The sequence below is a fragment of the Thalassophryne amazonica genome, chromosome 10, assembly GCF_902500255.1.
Source record: "Thalassophryne amazonica chromosome 10, fThaAma1.1, whole genome shotgun sequence".
In the NCBI taxonomy this organism is placed as follows: Eukaryota; Metazoa; Chordata; class Actinopteri; order Batrachoidiformes; family Batrachoididae; genus Thalassophryne; species Thalassophryne amazonica.
Genome location: NC_047112.1, coordinates 76,654,218 through 76,673,601, shown reverse-complemented (window position 1 = coordinate 76,673,601; position 19,384 = coordinate 76,654,218). Strand labels below are relative to the sequence as shown.

Here is a 19,384-nt window from a genome sequence, read left to right as displayed (position 1 = left end):
GTTTGAACATAACAGTTTTGAGTTTGTAGCGTCAACAGCAGATGCTACTATTATTGTGAACACCCCCTTTTCTACTTTTTTTTTAACTAATAGCCCAATTTCATAGCCTTAAGAGTGTGCATATCATGAATGCTTGGTCTTGTTGGATTTGTGAGAATCTACTGGTATCTTGTTTCCCATGTAACAATAAGAAATACTCAAAACCTGGTTTAGTCTTTTTAGTCACATAGCACTATTATTATTGTGAACACTACTGTAAGTGGTTTAGGTTCTTGTTATATACACACTATTATTATTAGTAGTAGTATTTTATTATTACTTCTATTTTGTCATTTGATTTTTAAATGGACCACAATGGAAGTAAGTGTTTTCACTTTCTTGTGTCATCCATGTATTTTTAACATACATTATGTACTTACATTGAACTTACTAAATAAACTCAGGCACATACGCTTACATGTACACAGACGCCACTTGGCTTTAAATATAGATGATTTACCGCCCCCTGCTGGAATGGCATGTGAGCCTAGAATGTAATTATCAATGTCCATTGTTCAGTGTTGTTAGCAAATATCCATAGTTTCTCCAAAAATATCAATGTTCTATTTTAGCGGCATTCATCCTTGACTCAAAATACATAAGCATACCAAACGGAAAATGTCAGCTCTCCCCAGTTTCTCCATGATTGATGCCATACACATGCATACACAGAGGCCGCTTGACTATTAACATATAGATATTGTATAAAAGATTAGGAGGAAAAACTGTACACTTGGTCATTTGTATAGAATAAAAAAAAATCTCAATACAAAACAAATCCACTGTTAATTTAAACAGATCAATCATCATATTTCAGGGAAAGTCTCCTGCCATCATACCTTGGTCATCATTTTCAGTGTGAGAACTGTTCTGTTTGAATGTTGACAAAGATTAATTTCACTGCCTTTACATCACTGACACACCACAGGAATGGCACTTCTTGTCCATCTTACAGTTTTAATCCTGTCTCAGTACTTTGAGAGATTCAGTCCTCTATAATCACGTGTACAACACAGTTGTATTTCATTAACGACTGAGACAGTGATCATTGTGTTTAGCAGAAGCTGATTTGTTAAAGGCTCTGAGGAGCAGACCCCTGGTTAAATACCATTCAGGTTTCATGTTAATCATCCTCAGTCTCATCATTTAATGACTATTCACGTCGAGGTCCAACTGCTATCAGGAATATTCAGGCCTGAAATGACATTTTAGAGTTCACCGACATGTCACAGATGTCCACATCTGGATTTCTGTGTTCTCCAGGAGACACGTGCACAGTCTGGGGTACAGTGACTGACTGTTAAGGCTTTACATTCCTTATGTTTCCATTGAAGAAGTAAACAGCCGGTGCTTCCCACTTCGATTAGTACAAATATGACACGGTGGCTACAAATGGTAACATCAAGATTCAAGAGGCCTGTTGAGCCAAATTAGCTTGTTGAAATGGTCTAAAATATGAGCCTGGACGGCGGTGGTTAATTGATGTTGCGCAGGATGCGGCGAGCATATGCCGTTTTTAATGCAGCAAGGGCAGCCTCCAAAGTGGTGATGAGATGCAGGAGAGTGGCAGCATCCGTTTGGACAACCCGCATGCTATGGCCACTACGGGGGTCACAGCCTTTGGCTAGCAGCAACCGCATAGTCAGCATGGGAATAATCTGTTGACGGACAGAACGACTTGCCAACTGGTGAAAAACAAAAAACAACAGGATGGATTGAATGACTGATAAGAAATTAACGACACTACCAACACATAAGTGCCATCCATATGAGTGTCAAACAGTTTCCAAATATTTACATGGTACAATAAACACAAAATTCACCACAATGTCATGCATTACAGGTTAAACAGCAGGCTATCAATAGGTTAGGAATGTGACTACTTCACCGGGATAAATCCCAACTCTTTACGACAAACGAAGCAGGTTTGTTAGCGTACAAAAGGTGTGTCCCTCCCTTACACGGGCCTAACAGCTGAAAGTCTCCTCCAAAAGACTAGGCAACTGGAACAAAAAACCTTGCCCAAAGGTATAACTGTTCTGTGACATCCATAGCAAGAGCTTCTTTTGCCAACTTGTCAGCTTTTTCATTCCCCCTTAATGCCTGTATGACTAGGGATCCAGGCAAATATTACTTGCTACCTAATGTACTGATGTTATATAAAGTTTCCAAAAGCTGAACAATAAAAGGATGTTTATAAGTTTTGCCCTGCAAAGCTGTCAAACTAGACAGAGAGTCTGTATAAATAAAAAAAAAACATCTGTGGGCAGTGTTCTCTTTAACACCCAAAGCCATTTTCAGGGCAAGCAACTCGGGTGTATAAATAGAAGAACTGTCTGGTAATCTAATTTGCCGTTGAAGAGGGCCACTTGCACAAGCTGCACCTACTTTATTCTGGTCTATCGACCCATCTGTATAGATCTCAAAATAATGTCAGTATTTATACCTCATTTCTTCAAATTTGGTCAAAAAGATTAAATCATTGGTAAAACTCTTTTTAAACGGCCTTAATGATAAATCAAGTACTGGGTCAATGAGCATCCAAGGTGGAATATGAGGAATGCGGAAAGAAGCTATATTAGTAGAACTGAGTATGCGCAATAGAGCGTCTTTAATACGTAAACCAAAAGGTTTAATAGCTGTTACATTACATATACAATTACAAGTATAGAAATTACAATATCGTGGCATAAAGGTACCACCATACGTCGGATTGTGACAGTTATTTTTTAGTTTAATTGCGTAGTGTAGAGATAACTTTTCATATCTTAAATGTAATGGTAAATCATTTGCCTCCACATAAAGGGACTGCATAGGGACTGCATAGGAGAGGTACGAAATGCTCCCAGACAAAGTCGGAGACTTTGATTCTGAATTGGTTTCAACTTTTTAATGTAAGACTTACGGGCAGAGCTATAAACTGCACAACCATAATCCAATTTAGATCTAACTAGAGATCTATAGAGGCGGACAAGTACAATGCGATCAGCACCCACCCCAATCCATTTTTGACACAACCTTTAGCAGGGCTAAGGGTTTAAGGCATTTTCACCTCACATAATCAATATGTGCCTTGAAAGTAAGCTTATTATCAAAGATTACGCCAAGATATTTAGTCTGTTGAACTACAGGAATGATAGTGTCATTTAGTTTAACTTCAGGATCAGGGTGCACCGATCATTTAGTACAAAAATGAACACAGTCTTGGTTTTAGAGAAGCAAAAACCATTCACATCAGCCCAACTTTCAATCCTATGTAAACAATGTTGCAAGACCGTTTCCATAAATAACATATTTTGTGATAAGTAACATATTTTGTCACTCGGGAGGAGCTCGGAGTCGAGCCACTGCTCCTCCACGTCGAAAGGAGTCAGTTGAGGTGCCTCGGGCATCTTTTCCGGATGCCCCCTGGACGCCTCGCTGGAGAGGTGTTCCGGGCACGTCCCACTGGGAGGAGGCCCCAGGGAAGACCCAGGACACGCTGGAGGGACTACATCTCTCGGCTGGCTTGGGAACGCCTTGGGGTTCCCCCGGAGGAGCTGGGGGAGGTGTGTGTGGATCGGGAGGTCTGGGCGGCTTTGCTTGAGCTGCTGCCCCTGCAACCCGACTCCAGATAAAGCGGAAGAAAATGGATGGATGGATGGATGGATGGATGGACATATTTTTTGACGAACAAGAAATACAAAAGTCATCCACAAAGAACTATCAAACCCGGGATTTACCACGTCAACAATGCTATTTATCTTCAAAAAGAACAGAGTAACAGATAGGATGCTGCCTTGCAAAACACCAACAACAGGATGGAAAAAGGAAAAAGTGACAGAGAACCTAAACTAAGAAAAAGTCAGGTCCATAATTAGTTGAACAGATGAGACACTGATAGCAACCTCTGTTGCTGTGACTGTACACGATGCAACTTTTGTGTGTTGCATCACTGGTCACAGCTTCACTGTAGAGTGGAACAGAGAAGGATTTTTGTTTGTTTTACAAGAAGACATAAAGCCAAGGTTTGAGTCTCCCGTGTTCCTTCTGGCAGATGCAGCTGGAATGTCTGCTTTAAAAAAAAAACAAATATCCTTCTCTGCTTCACTGCATTTTACTTACTTTCACATTTATTTGCACATTTATTTCTGTGTACATTTACACACACACACACACACACACTATTCATTTCTATGTTCATATGTTTATATAAATTTGTGTAATTATAGATATATTTTAATTATGTACAAATTAATAAATCAGTATTAGCCACTTCTTCTGATGAGGTAGTAATAAATGATCCAGTCTCACACCTGTACATCCAGTCTCCATTCCAGGTTATGATAAGCAGGCAGGTTGGATGGCAGCAGACTCAGGATGCTACGGATCTGGTTGCGATGCTGCAGGTAGAGCTGCAACACAAATACAAAAGCACTCAACTGAAATACGTAATAATTCACTGTTAAAAGTAAAAATACCGACTTATTAAGGAGGATATTTTCATTTTTTTATTGTAACTGTATTATTAGATGGACTAATAAGCTTTAGCGACATTTTAGATAGCACGTGACAGTTATTCTTGCTTTAAGTGTCCTTTCATGCTCAACACAAGATAACAAATGTCACCAGCACTATGCTACATTTTATATCTCTACACACTTGAACAACATCTCCATGCATTTTTTTTTTTAAATTAAAATTTTACATTTACCTGTAAAAGGATCTGATTCAGCTCATCCCCAAACCCTAAAACCAACAGTGAGTCCAGGAAGTTCACTTCTGAAATCTATAAAGAAAGACACTAATGGTTACTATGACTAACAAGGTATTATACGAGGGTAGGCTGAAAAGTTCTAAGGCTGACTATGATGCAGTTGTCGAATTGAACAAATTCAGGGTTATTTTTCTACATAGTCTCCCTGTAACTCCACACACTTCTTCCAGCAGTGCTTGAGTGCTTCGATTCCCTTGGCATAGAAGCTTTCATCTTGAGAGTCAAAATAGTCCTCAACGGCAGCCATCACCTCATCATTGCTCCGATAGTGCTTCCCAGCCAAGTTTTTTTTCCAGGTTTGGGAACAGATGAAAGTCCGAGGGTGCCAAGTCAGGAGAGTATGGTGGGTGATCTACCAGTTCGAATACACACTCGTGGATAGTGGCCATGGTCACTGTTGACTTGTGAGCTGGGGCATTGTCTTGATGGAACAGCACCCCTTTCGTCAGCTTTCCTGGTCGCTTCTTTTTGATAGCCTCGCGCAACTGTCTCAGTAGGTTAGAATAGTACTGTCCATTTATGGTTTGTCCCTTTTCAAGATAGTCCACGAACACAATGCCCTTGGCATCCCAGAAAACTGAAACCATGACCTTCCCCGCAGACAAAACGACCTTGGCCTTCTTTGGAGGTGGTGACCTTGGGTGTTTCCACTGCATTGATTGTTTTTTTGTCTCTGGTTCAAAGTGGTGAACCCAACACTCATCCTGGGTATGAAAACGTTCCATGCAATTGGCTGGATCCTCTTCAAATTGCGCCAAGTTTGCCTTCGACATGACTAGCCTGGTGCATTTCTGATCAGGCATCAGAAGACGTGGCACCCACCGAGCTAACACCTTTGACATTCCAAGTTCTTCATGCAGAATGTGTTCAATTCTCTCACGGGATATTCCCACAGCATCTGCTAGCTGATTAATCGTTGATCGTCTGTCGCCCATCACCATTTCATGAACAAGGTCAATGTTTTTCTGGGTTGTGGCTGTTGCAAGCCACCCAGACCTTGGGTCGTCTTCAAGGCTCTCTCTGCCCCTCTTAAATTCAGCTGCCCACTTCTCGTATATAAATAATGGTTTTATTATAGGTATTATAAATAGCTGGCATGACATTCAAAGGGAACCATGTTTATTTAAAATTGCACGTGTTTTAAAATATAGCTGAGCCCCGTGATTTACTGTTGAAACCATCTTCCACTATATTGGCTGAGGTTCGGGCTATGAGGACTGTACTAGTCGTCATGGAACTGGTAACAGTTGCAAAAATGGCTCAGCGGTCCTCAACTTCGCAAGAAGTCAGGGGCTGCAGGTTGTTGGATCATGGCTTCAATGTCCAGAGCAGCACTGCCGGACTTGGTATTTTAATAACAGCAGTGCCGCTAAGGAAGCCCTGAGACCATGCAGTGTAGGTACTTTTGTCATTAAGGAAGAGTTTACTTCTCCGTGGTTGCTCCGAACTCCTCCCACACCTGCTGCTTTGCCTCTGCCACAGCAGAGGCTGCTCCAAAGTCCTCCCCCACCCTCTGATCCAACTCACCACCAGATGGTGATCAGTTGACAGCTCTGCCTCTCTCTTCACCCGAGGGTTTCCGGTTTGGTGGGCTCAGGGTCACATCACTACTACTACACGTGTTCCCTACTCCGGGTAGGGAACAGGCCTTGCCCCAAGTGAAGAAGTTCAAGTACCTCGGGGTCTTGTTCACGAGTGAGGGGACGATGGAGCGTGAGACTGGCCAGAGAATCGGTGTAGCAGGGGAGGTATTGTATTCGCTCTACTGTTGTGATGAAAAGGGAGCTCAGCCAAAAGGCATAGCTCTCAATATACTGGTCAATCTTTGTTCCTACTCTCACCTATGGCCATGAGGGTTGGGTCATTACCGAAAGAACAAGATCACGGGTACAAGTGGCTGAAATGGGCTTCCTCAGGAGGGTGGCTGGTGTCTCCCTTAGAGATAGGGTGAGAAGTTCGGTCATCCGTGGGGACCTCGGAGTAGAGTCGCTGCTCCTTCGCGTTGAAAGAAGCCAGCTGAGGTGGTTCGGACAGAGAAGCCTGAAGACCACAAGATCTCTGGACAGAGGTGTTTGGCATTGCTGTTATTTTTTGCAGAAGGGGAAAGGTCCAAATCTTTAGGATGCTGGTGCTACCTATCTTACTGTATAGTTGCGAGCGTGGATGCTGACCAGTGACACTAAGGTGACAAATAATATGTTTGGAACTAGGTCTCTTTGGATGAACCTTGGGTACCACTGGAGTGATTTTGTGCTCAATGAAGGGTTACTTAGGGAGACTCAAATGAGGTGCACCAGAGTCCACTTGCATTGTAAGGGAATGTCATATACATATTATATATACTTCCAAAGACATGCAGGTTAGGTGAGGTGGTGACTCTCAATTGACTAAAGGTGCGAGTGCAAGTGTCAAAATGTTTGTCTGTCTACATGTGATGACCATGCTATTGACCGGTGGCTTGTCCAGAGTGTACGCCCTTTTTTTTTGCCAAATGAAAGCTGGGATAGGGTCTTAACTGGAACAAGAGGGTTCAGAAAATGAACACACACACACACACACATATATATATATATTTTTTTTATTTACCATGTGTTTGGAGCTTTCTGTCATCAGATACATCAGGCCTTCCACTCCATGCTGCACCACCTCCACAGGAACATTGAGCTTTCCTGCAGTAAGTATGACATTATAGATTAACATGTTGACAGCTGAAAGTTCAAGGTACAATTTTTTTTCTATTACAAGTGTTTGTAGTGTCAGAAGTGTACGACACAAAGAAAAACAAGAATGCCACAAGGTTTACTGCAGAAGAGGAGAATGATCAGCTTCTTTTTAATGAAGAAAAGACCATTTTTCCCGCAATAAATTAAAAAAAATAATTCTCTCTGCCATCGCAGCCACTGAAGCCTCGGAGTCCTTACTAGTGTCAGTCAAGTGGGTCATGGTGTTTTTGAGGTTAGCCTGCTGTAGGCACTACATTGCACCATGCCATACAGATATTAACTAAATTTAATTAAATATTTAATACTTGAATTTGACTTTATCTGTTAAATTATCAATGAAACAATAAGGGTGTAACATACAGCTCAGCGGTCAACTGTCCAATTACTTTTTTTGTTTGTTTGTTTATTTTCACACAGGTAACTACATACTACAAATGAGTGGTGCAGTACAAAAAAATTAAACAAATGCTTCATAGTTCACAAGATGTAGATCTAATTATCCACCAATTTAAAGTTTACAGTTTATACAATGAAATCATTTTCTTTATTTGCTTTCAACTCAAATATACTGTGAGAAACCACTAAAATAAAGCCTACCCAATGTCAAAATATACAGATTATGGGCCTAATTCTACATTGACTTCCATACAGCATCGTATAGGCGTGTCAGCCATGACAGCCCAACAACAAATCCGGGTGAATCTCATCCACTCCTGCTGATGTGCCACTGAGGAGTTTTTTTTGGCTGTCTCAGTGACTTTTGCATGGGAGATGGTATTCAACCCATCCAAGTCTTCCATTCCTACCTCCTGCTATAGGGGAGATGATATGCCTCTGATTGGCTGATCATCATTTCTATGCATCTACTACTTCTCTTGCTGAACTTGTGGAATTTATGTTTTGAGATACATCTCCCTTAGTACATGTAGCCACTGAAAACATGTGTATGTGGTGTGCTGAGTGTGTATTCTCTTACTGGCAGCTCCCTCATACACCTTTGGGCTGGTGCCTCTCTTTAGGAACTCCAATGCAATGCGACCAAACTCAGAAACAACTGTTAAAAACAAATAGAGGCATTATGACCTTTTTTTTGTAAAAACATGGTGCAATCACTATTCTTCTAATGAAGTACTACCTGCAGAAAAATACAAGCTGTCCAAAACTGTAAATTTATTGATGTGTCATTACCTTCTGAGTGCCAATCTATATTTACACCTGATATCAGGAAGGACATCCAGTCTAAATCTTGTCACATAAAACATGCAAGTCACAAACTGAATTTCCATAGCGCATCAGTCAAAGCCAGGGTTGCTACCGGTGCTGTTAGACAACAGCGACCGGTAGCGCAGAAATGGGGCTACTGCTGGGTGAAGAAGTGGTAGTAGTGGACAACGTATCCAAAGGCAGTGCAAGAGGAGAAAAGTTAGAAATTTGGAAGTGATTTGGGACTTTAAATGTTGGCAGTACTGTATGACTGTAAAGGGATAGAATATGTCTCTTGTACAGTGTGTACAAGAGACCATGTGGAAGGTAAGTAAGGCCAGGAGCCTCTGAGGTGGCTTCAAGTTGTTGTGTCATGTGTGGATGGGAGGAGAAATGGTGTTGGAATCATTCTAAAGGTAGACTATATTAAAAGTGTGTTGGAGGTTAAGTAAGCTTTTGACAGGGTGATGAGTGGGGAAGTTGGAAATTGATGCAGTGATGATGAATGTCATCACTGCATATGCCCCACAGGTAGGTTGTGAGATGAAGGACAAAGAATATTTCTGGAATGAGTTCCATGAGGGGATAGGGAGTGTACCCAAGCATGAAAGAGTGGTGATTGGAATGGACTTGAAAAGTGATAATGAAGTAATAGGTCAATACAGTTTTAAGGAGAGGAATGTGGAAGGATTTTACAAAAAGGATGGAAATGGCTGTCTTGAATACTTATTTTAAGAAGGAGCACAGGGTGATGGATAAGAGTGAAGGAAGGAAGGTGGACAACATTCTATGTAGGAGATGCAACCTAACAGAAATGGGAGACTATAAGGTGGTGGCAGGGAAGCGTGTAGCTAGATAGCATCGGATGACGGTTTGTAGGATGACTTTGGAGGTGAGGAGGAGAAATAGTGAGAGCTGATAGAAGGATCAGATGGTGGAAAGAGGAAGACTATTGTGTGAAATTCAGGGAAGAGGTCAAACAGGCACAGGGTGGAGTGATTTTGGACAACTGGAAAAGTAGCAGAGATGTAGTGAGAGAGAGAGCTAGGAAGGTAGTGGGTAGAGGGCAGAGTAAGGAAGACAAAGAAACTTGGTGGAATGAAGATGTCTAGGAAAGTATAAGAAAGAACAAGTTGGCAAAAAAGAACAGAGAGTTGGAAAGATGATGAAAGCAGACAGGAATACAAGGACATTAAGTTTAACATGAAGTAAGGAGAAAAGGACTTGTACACATTTTGCCCAGACAGAGGACCGAGCTGGAAAATTGAAAAGACGTACAGCAAATTAGAGTGATAAAAGGATGCAGATAGTAATGCACTGACAAGTGAGGAGAACGTGTTGAGATGGAGGGAGTATTTTGAAGAGCTGATAAATTAAGAGCGAGAGAGAAGGCTGGATGATGTGGTCAAAGGAAATCAGAAAGTGCAAGGGATTAGTAAGTATGAAGGAGAGGAGAGAGAGCTGAAAGAGAGAAGGCAGTAGAGTTTTAACCAGATTGTTTAATAAAATCTTGGAAAGCGAGAGGATGCCTGAGGCGTGAAGTCTGGCCATCGGGTACTACGAAGGCCTTGCATCCGTCAGTCCCTCTGTGCTCAGCTTAGGTCCAATCCTATTACTGCCAGGATCTTCAAATTCACACGGAACATTCTTGGGACACAGACCTCGGACTAGTTCAAAGATGGCTAACCTTGGCCTATTTTAAGAGGTCAAAATGTCACATTCCGTTTTCTATTGTTATGCTCATACGGCCGTGGGTATTTGCATTGCATTATATTTAATAATAAAGATCATGTGCACAGCTGCATTAGCATGTTATGTCATGAGGAATCCAGGCTGAGAAAAGAAGTGAAGATCTGTGAACAGTAATATGGTTTCATTACCCCCCCCCCCCCCCCCCCAAAAAAAAAGAAAGGAGCACAACAGATGCAATGTTTGTCCTAAGTTGTTACATTGTGGGTTTGTGGATTTAGAGAAAGCTTATGACAAAGTGCCAAGAAAAGTAATTTCTTTTAAACTGATGGACCATATAGGCTATGCACAATTTGCAGTCTGTGTTTTTAATAGCACACTCATCGTTTGTTCTGTCCGGTGACTTCAGCTAATGTACCTGTAGCGTCAACCTTCGGCAGAAAAGACAGATGCTCTTTATGTTCCTCCGAGAAAACCAGCAACATCCTGAACAAAAACGAGCGTGTTTAACACAGCCGACAATAAAACTAACAAAAAAAAAAAGACAAACAGGCACCAACACCCGGAAACCGCTTATTGCAGGAATCTTCTTCTTCTTCTGTTTTCCAATAGTAGCTAAAACATTTTTAGCTAAAATACTGCCACCTACTGGCGATCTCAAGTAAAAGATGCGAGGTGAAATTAAAAACCATTTACTAAGGATTTTAATATGCTCTTTCAAAGTGTACTGTAATACATGTTTGCAGCTGATTCAGTTTGGGGATGTTTCTCCGGGTTGTTGAAGTTTCCTGCTCTTTGTCCAGGTGAGGTCTTACACATGCTGACTGTTGGGGTCATAAGGTCACCGAGTCAACTTGGTCCATTTGTTTCTTGTGTTACACAGTCAGCATATAATGGCTTTCTGGATTCAAGTTGACGTTGAATTGTCATTTTTTATCCTGACCTAACCTGGTTTGACTGAGGGAAGATTTGAAAAGGCAATGCCACAAACTGTAACAGTTTATGCCGTTTCAAAAATCTTATGGCCATGGACCTCAAATGCTGGTAAACTTGAGGCTCTATAAAATTTTTTGAATAGGAGAGGTGTGGTACAATCACTGGATCAGTTTTGTTGCACGATTCTGTACTTCCTCAAAGGCATCTTTGTCTCACTTTAAATAAGAAAGCAGCAGATACCAGAAATGGTCAAATCCAATCCAGCATCTCTACACAAAGCTACAATATACACCATTTCAAAGCTTAGTACCTCTACTTTTAAGAAATACCTGTTGTGGCATTGGCTTCTACTGTAGTTTGGACTGGTGGATAATCTATTAGTTACCCAACAGCACAAAAAATATATATACATATATCTCCACTTGAAATAAGGCGTTTGTGTTACTGGTCCAAAAAACTCCTTCAATAAGAGCAACTTGGCTGTTAACTTGGCTACTGCATGGAGTCATCTACTTCACAAACTTGATAAAGAAAGTCTGCTGGACTCTTTTCCTGCTGAATTAATGTTCTTGTACAAGTTAACATAATTTATTCCATAATTATTGAGTATCACCATAGTTATCGGTAGCAGGTATATTTTGGTTTTAGACACTGAAAGTTAAGTCTGTAACCTCAAATGATATTCTTAAAGTACCAGAGCTGTACAATACGCACAAGGAGTACCATCATGCTTATTACAGTATGAATGAGGAGTCAGATACAAGAATACAACTGTATGCTCTGGCAGCTGCTGAAGAATTTTGATTAGCCAGCACTAAAGGAAATATTGTAAAATCACCAGACACTGATGTGCTGGTGCATTCATCATTTCCCACAAATGAACCATTTCATTTGTGGACAGAAATGGGCACAGTGGTACATCACGTAGCACTGACCACAGGTTTATTATTGTATGTGACATACAAGTATACACTAGTCCCTCACTAGTATTGTCAAATTCTCCCAGCAGTTGATACACTCACTGGCTGTTTGGCAGTGGGAAGAGAACAGTCTTTAAGACAACAATATATGACAAAAAAAAAAAAAAAGGCTAGATAGACTAAGGGTGTGTGACACAATTAGCTGAAGATATTGAAAAGGCAGTACAAGCCTCCAGGAAATTAACTACTTTGATTTATGACTCAAAAGAGAAACTAACCCAAAGCCACGATGACGTGAACAAACGTCAGGCAAAACTTGCAACCACAAAAGATATCCATCTCGCAAAGTTACCTCCTTGTGAAGCTGCATTCAAACATGTGAAAAGGTCTTCATGGCAGGCAAAGTTGTGGATGTCATCACACACAGCATCTCCTCCAACTGATCACGAGTGACAGTTTGAAGAATCTGGTCATGGATTTGTGCCTAAGTTGTATTTTGAAGGATTAAATGCATCAGAGCTCCTTGATCATGTGGTGTGTACATGTCAAGCAAGGTCGAGGTGTTCCCTACATCATGTGTCTCACAGGCAAAACTTACCTTACACTGACCTCTGCATTTGCCAAGACTCAGGAGTGTGGAAACACTCATCTGGATCAATGATATGTTAACCCAGATGACTCATGATAAATGTATGCGTAAAATCAGGAATGAATGTTTATGGGTATTAGTAAACCCTACAAGAGCTCCTGATTTCTAATTCACAAGCAACAGGGTGAATATGACAGAGTACACTAAATTTTGTTTATATTTTAGATTGCAATTGCCATAAAGGACCAGGAAGCAAAGTCATTCTTAGCTGATTTGGCTATACTGAGATCATTTTGGTTCTGGAAGTCCTAAGTTGTGGTAGATGCAAATTATATCAGTTTTTGTGCTCGAGTCAAACTAGGCTTTTTGTCACTGGTGTGAATAATCACACTAAATTAGTCTTTTTCTTTATAGATAACTACAAAGGGGAAGTGGACTCATTTAAATGTTACCAGAGCAAGATGAACGCTAGTAAAATACTTGTTGCATTAAAACAAACATTGATTTATGCTTTTGTCAGACCACTGTTAATGTGTTAAATTTGATCTAATTAAATAATTAACTTCACCGACTAGTTGTTAGAATTAGTCAAAGTACTAATAAATGTCAATAGTTTCAATACCACTAAGACAATATATGGACAGTTGTTGAAAACAGTTGTCAGGACCAAAATAATTTATTTTATACATCAAGAAGTTATGTAACGTTTCAAACGTGTTTAAAGCAGTTCTCTTTGCAGATGACACAAACCTGTTTTGTTCAGGAGAAAATCTGCAACAATTATCTGATTTAGGAACTGAAATGATAAAGTTAAAGAGATGGCTTGATATTAACAAATTATCATTAAATTTGTCTAAAACTAAAATGTTATTTGGAAATTATAAAAAAATACATACAAATTCAGTTAAATATTTGGGGGTAAGCATAGAACGTGTCAAAGAGAATAAGTTAAGTGTCATTATTGAATGAAAGAATTAATTGGAAAGCTCATATTCAACATATTTAAAAGAAAGTATCGAAAAGTATTGTATTAAATAAGGCAAAACAAGTTATTGATTGTAAAGCACTACATACTCTGTATTGTTCATTAGTTGCACCCTACCTGACTTACTGTGCTAAAGTCAACAACTATAAAACTACATTGCAACCATTATTCACTCTTCAAAACATGAGCATTAAGAACAATCCACAATGCAGGGTATCGTGATGACACCAACCCCTTGTTTATTAATTCTAAAATATTAAAACTATGATATGATTTCATTCAAGACTGTTCAATTAATGTACAAAGTGAAAAATAAGCAACTGCCCTTTAGAATTCAATTTTTTTTTTTTTATGGAGCGAAAAGGAATATATCATTTAAGAGGCTTGTATCATTTTAAAATTGCTGGTGCACGGACAACCAGGAAAGGCTTCTGTGTCTCCACTTGTGGCCCAAAAAACTGGAATAATCTAATTGAGGAACTCAGACAATGTCCAAATATTAACCGGTTTAAATATCTACATAAAGAAATGGTGTTCTCTGGATATGTATGATAAAAAGTTGAGTTTTGTGTTTCATTTGTCACGTGACTGTGAATGCATAACTTGTTTGAAGGAAACTTGAATATATAGTGACTGGAAACTCGAACATATTGAACGAACCTAAATATATATTGAATGGAAACTTGAATATACTGATTGGAAGCTTGAATACATTGAATGAACCTTCAGAATATTGAATGGAAGCTTGAATATATTGAATGAACTTTGAGAATTCGATGGTATTCCATTTACTATTGTTGGAATCAGATCATCAGTTACACTGGTACTTACCCTAACGGTATTTCCATTTTTTTTTTCCTTTTGGTACTTTGGGGCATCCGAAAAATACACACACACACGTGTGTGTAGATATATTTATGAAATTGTGTTTATGGTTGCATGTGTGTATAAATATATTTCTTATTTTTAGTATAAGGGGTGGGCATTTATAAGCTTTGCTTCTGCCATCACCTTTCAGCCACACGGGATCACTGTAAAGTTGTTTTGTTACGGGGTGTTTTTTTTTAATTGTGTGCCGAATAAATTCATTCATTCAATCAAAAAAAATATCACTTTATTTCCAAATGTATCTGGAAAAAAAAAGCTGTTAGACTTACCTTTAAAATGGCGATGCTGAAAGCAGGGTCTTCATTGTCTGACAGAAGGATGGTCTTGTGCAAAAACTGAACTTTACTTGCAATGTTTTGATTTTTTTTTTAAACATACAGTAGTGTTCAGAAAAAAGTAGTAGTGCTATGTGACTAAAAAGATTATCCAACAAGACCAAGCATTCATGATATGCACACTCTTAAGGCTATGAAATTGAGCTATTAGTAAAAAAAAAAAAAAAAGTAGAAAAGGGGGTGTTCACAATAATAGTAGTGTGGCATTTAGTCAGGGAGTTCGTCAATTTTGTGGAACAAACAGGTGTGAATCAAGTATCCCCTATGTAAGGATGAAGCCTGCACCTGTTGAACATGCTTTTCTCTTTGAAAGCCTGAGGAAAATGGGGCGTTCAAGACATTGTTCAGAAGAACAGCGTAGTTTGATTAAAAGTTGATTGGAGGGGGGAAAAAAATTATATGCAGGTGCAAAAAATTATAGGCTGTTCATCTACAATGATCTCCAATGCTTTAAAATGGACAAAAAAAAAAAAAGACGCGTGGAAGAAAATGGAAAATAACCATCAAAATGGATAGAAGAATAACCAGAATGGCAAAGGCTCACCCATTGATCAGCTCCAGGATGATCAAAGACAGTCTGGAGTTACCTGTAAGTGCTGTGACAGTTAGAAGACACCTGTGTGAAGCTAATTTATTTGCAAGAATCCCCTGCAAAGTCCCTCTGTTAAATAAGACGTGCAGAAGAGGTTACAATTTGCCAAAGAACACATCAACTGGCCTAAAGAGAAATGGAGGAATATTTTGTGGACTGATATGAGTAAAATTGTTCTTTTTGGGTCCAAGGACCGCAGACAGTTTGTGAGACGACTCCCAAACTGTGAATTCAAGCCACAGTTCACAGTGAAGACAGTGAAGCATGGTGGTATGATATGGGAATGTTTCTCCTACTATGGTGTTGGGCCTATATATCGCATACCAGGTATCATGGATCAGTTTGGATATGTCAAAATACTTGAAGAGGTCATGTTGCCTTATGCTGAAGAGGACATGCCCTTGAAATGGGTGTTTCAACAAGACAATGATCCCAAGCACACTAGTAAACCAGCAAAATCTTGGTTCCAAACCAACAAAATTAATGCCTCGCAGATGTTAAGAAATCATGAAAAACTGTGGTTATACAACTAAATACTAGTTTAGTGATTCACAGGATTACTAAAAAAGCAGTTTGAACATAATAGTTGAGTTTGTAGCATCAACAGCAGATGCTATTATTGTGAACACCCCCTTTTCTACTTTTTTTTTTTACTATAATAGCCCAATTTCATAGCCTTAAGAGTGTGCATATCATGAATGCTTGGTCTTGTTGGATTTGTGAGACTCTACTGAATCTACTGGTACCTTGTTTCCCATGTAACAATAAGAAATATACTCAAAACCTGGATTAATCTTTTTAGTCACATAGCACTACTATTATTCTGAACACTACTGTAATTCAGTCCATATCTGACTCAGGGCACATGAGACCACATTGAAAATGAGCTCATATTCACTTTTGTGACACCCTGATATTTATATTACTGGACAAAATCAACTGATATACAACCTCTAAAAAGCCAAAAACCGAATGAGGTCAAGATGAAATTTCACAAATTTAGATTAATTTATACATTTATAAATAAAAAGGTGCATGAGTGAATCTGAAGCTATTAAAGTGACTCCAAACTTGTATATTAATATGAAAAACATTTATTGAGTGTACAAAAAGGAGTTCAATAACAGTTAACAATTATGAATTAAACTGACATTTGGCATGCTTCCCCCCTAAATAATAATAATACGTATATAAAAAGTTCTCTGCTTCAGTGATTAAAACTTGGGTGTTATTCAGATCATCCAGAACTTCCCCCAAACAGAACTAAAAAAGTTTTTAGTAGTATACTTTCACCACAGACCAAAATATCCCAATGTTAAAACATGACTTGAAAAACTCCTGCTTTGATACTTTATCAGCACAGAATCCCAAATTCTGTTGATTCTGTTCAAGACCCGGACCGGTCATTTCACCAAGTTTCATTAAACCCACCAAATCGTCATGAAACACAAAAACTTTGGTTGAGAAGAATGAAGCTGGGATCACCAGACCAGAACCAAACCATAAAACTATGCAAAAACATGAGGAAAATATCACTGGTTTAAATTCTTAGAACAGTTAGCACCAAAAATTCAGGGCATTAACCATGAATTGCAAAGTCTTAATATACCTTTGGAGTACACAGATATCACAGCGCAAACTCTAAATGCACAGTATACATATGAACTTCACAGTAAACATTTTTCCCAGAACCAAGCTTTGTTGTCACGTGTCCTGTAATACTGCACTGCTTTCACGTACTACAGAATGGTCACACGTGGACACTTTGAAAGCAGCAATAGCTTCCAAAAACTTGAATTCTGAATACACAGTTGAGACTGATGATTTTTGATTGAGGAAGAATGGAATGAATTGGGAAAATTTCTTTAATTCTAGTTTGACCAAAAACTGTTGAGGTAATGTATGAAATTGGGGGTTGGTGGGGCATGGCCGCCCTCTTGTGATTTCTTTGTGCTCAATCACAAGATCATGAATTCTTCAAGGGACTGTATCACATTTGGATATTAAGTCCTACAAAGTGTGCTCCATATTCAAAATTAAGAACAAAAATTGAACACAGACTTAACTCCATTTAAATCCCTTAAATATTCAAATTCTCAGTAGCACTGCTATAAATCAAATTGTTTTAAACAATTTTTCAGCCTTGAATAATTTTTTTTTTTTTTTTTTTTTTACAAATGCATTTAATCTTAACACCCAACCTTAATTACTCCAGAGAACCTAAACACAAAATTGAAGAGACATTTCAACATTTTATGTAAAGGAGTTGATTACATAAACAAAGGTCCTACAAAACAAACCTAGCAGAGCACAGCACTTAAAATAAAAAAATACACTGGTTTCTCCAAGATGACACAGCACGCCAGACAGCAACACTTGTACAATGTTTTAAAAAATAAAATAAAATTTGAATTGCCTTGAAAAAAAAAAAATGATTTGTTGTGTATTACAGATGTTGCTTTCACAATTTCCCCAACAAAACATTTAATCGGCTTAAAGAAGAACATCAATCATGATGGTTTTCATATAATCATCAAAATCACTGGCCAAATAGAACGCAAAGCATTAAATGGCCTTCCACAAGACAGAAACCCACCCTCAAGAGTAGAAATGGTGTATTCTTAGTGGTATTTGCGATTTATAGGTTCCATAATCCTACATGACAAGACCATCTCAACTACCACCACCACCACCACCACCAAAAAAACCTCTCCTCCTAATTTCAAGCCCCTTTTCAATTCTCCTGACTGTTGGAAAGAAAGAACAATTTAAGACAGCTGCAGGGAAAATAAAATATATCACAGCTCCACACACCCACACACAAAACAGGGATGAGACTTAAAGAAAGAAAAGGGAGGTGGAGCGCAGGTTCAGAAATGTGATCATAGTTGTGACAATACATATGTGGCCAGAGGTTAAGGACAATAATCAGTGTTGGGCTGACACTGAAAAACCTCAAAACACTGACGCGCTTCAAATTTAGAAGCCAAATTCTGATTAAGGAATTAATCATTCACCATCTCACATCTTCCAATTAAGAGCCAGCATTATTATTCAATGAATCATGAAATAACAAATATTCATTTATTATTTAAAATAAGCATTTTCTTACTGCAGCTCCTCAAAGATTCGCTGCTTTGAACAAGCTGAATTTGACTGTTATACATTTTACTACTATGTATATTTCTGATATGGATTGTGCATCAGTTTAAATGAAACATTTGTCACAGATCTGTAGGAAATTGAGAAATGCTATTTCATAATGGTAAATGGACTGTATTTCCACAGCGATTTTCCATCTGATGCAGATGGTCAAGCGTTCATAATTTAAATACTTTAAAGAAAACGGAGGAAAAAAAAAACAGGAAAGAATTGTTCAATGAAACTGCCATACATCCCCCCCGCCCCCTGAAAGTCCAAATCCAAGTTTCAAATCCCATGAAGAGCAAAGGATATGCTCAGTGACACCACAGACTAGCAAGGCATAGAAGCTGTATTTATAATTTGAGATATTCTGACCTGAGCCAATCTGGAGGATCAGTGCTGATCCATCCATTTTTAGAAGAATTTAAAGAGGAAAAAAATGGATTTAAAAGCATTTTAAAATAGCAGATCAAAGTCAATAAATGCATATATTCAGTGTTAACAGAGATGGATCAGGTGTGCCTCTGAACATACCTATTGATGCGCTTATGGACACACAGGTCCTTTTTCTGAAGACTAAAACAG

At 38.9% G+C, this 19,384-nt stretch overlaps 1 protein-coding gene across 1 annotated transcript; it reads right to left on the bottom strand.

The window, feature by feature from the left end:
- Window positions 1–994: 994 nt before the first annotated feature.
- On the bottom strand, window positions 995–11,004 carry commd2 (COMM domain containing 2). The gene is made up of 6 exons (XM_034180317.1): window positions 10,829–11,004; window positions 8,495–8,572; window positions 7,382–7,464; window positions 4,733–4,807; window positions 4,335–4,433; window positions 995–1,724 (listed from the first exon to the last, which is right to left on the bottom strand). The coding sequence occupies exons 1-6, from the start codon at window positions 10,893–10,895 to the stop codon at window positions 1,515–1,517; spliced, it is 612 nt and encodes a 203-aa protein (XP_034036208.1). The 5' UTR covers window positions 10,896–11,004; the 3' UTR covers window positions 995–1,514.
- Window positions 11,005–19,384: the final 8,380 nt, after the last annotated feature.

Excerpts from the sequence above, each read along its gene's own strand:
- commd2 (XM_034180317.1), bottom strand. The coding sequence starts at position 10,895 with ATGTTGCTGGTTTTCTCGGAGGAACATAAAGAGCATCTGTCTTTTCTG. Across the intron at positions 7,465-8,494 it reads GGTGTATGAGGGAGCTGCCA|GAAAGCTCAATGTTCCTGTG; the intron begins GTAAGAGAATAC and ends TACTTACTGCAG. Across the intron at positions 4,808-7,381 it reads CAGAAAGCTCCAAACACATG|ATTTCAGAAGTGAACTTCCT; the intron begins GTAAATAAAAAA and ends CTTTCTTTATAG.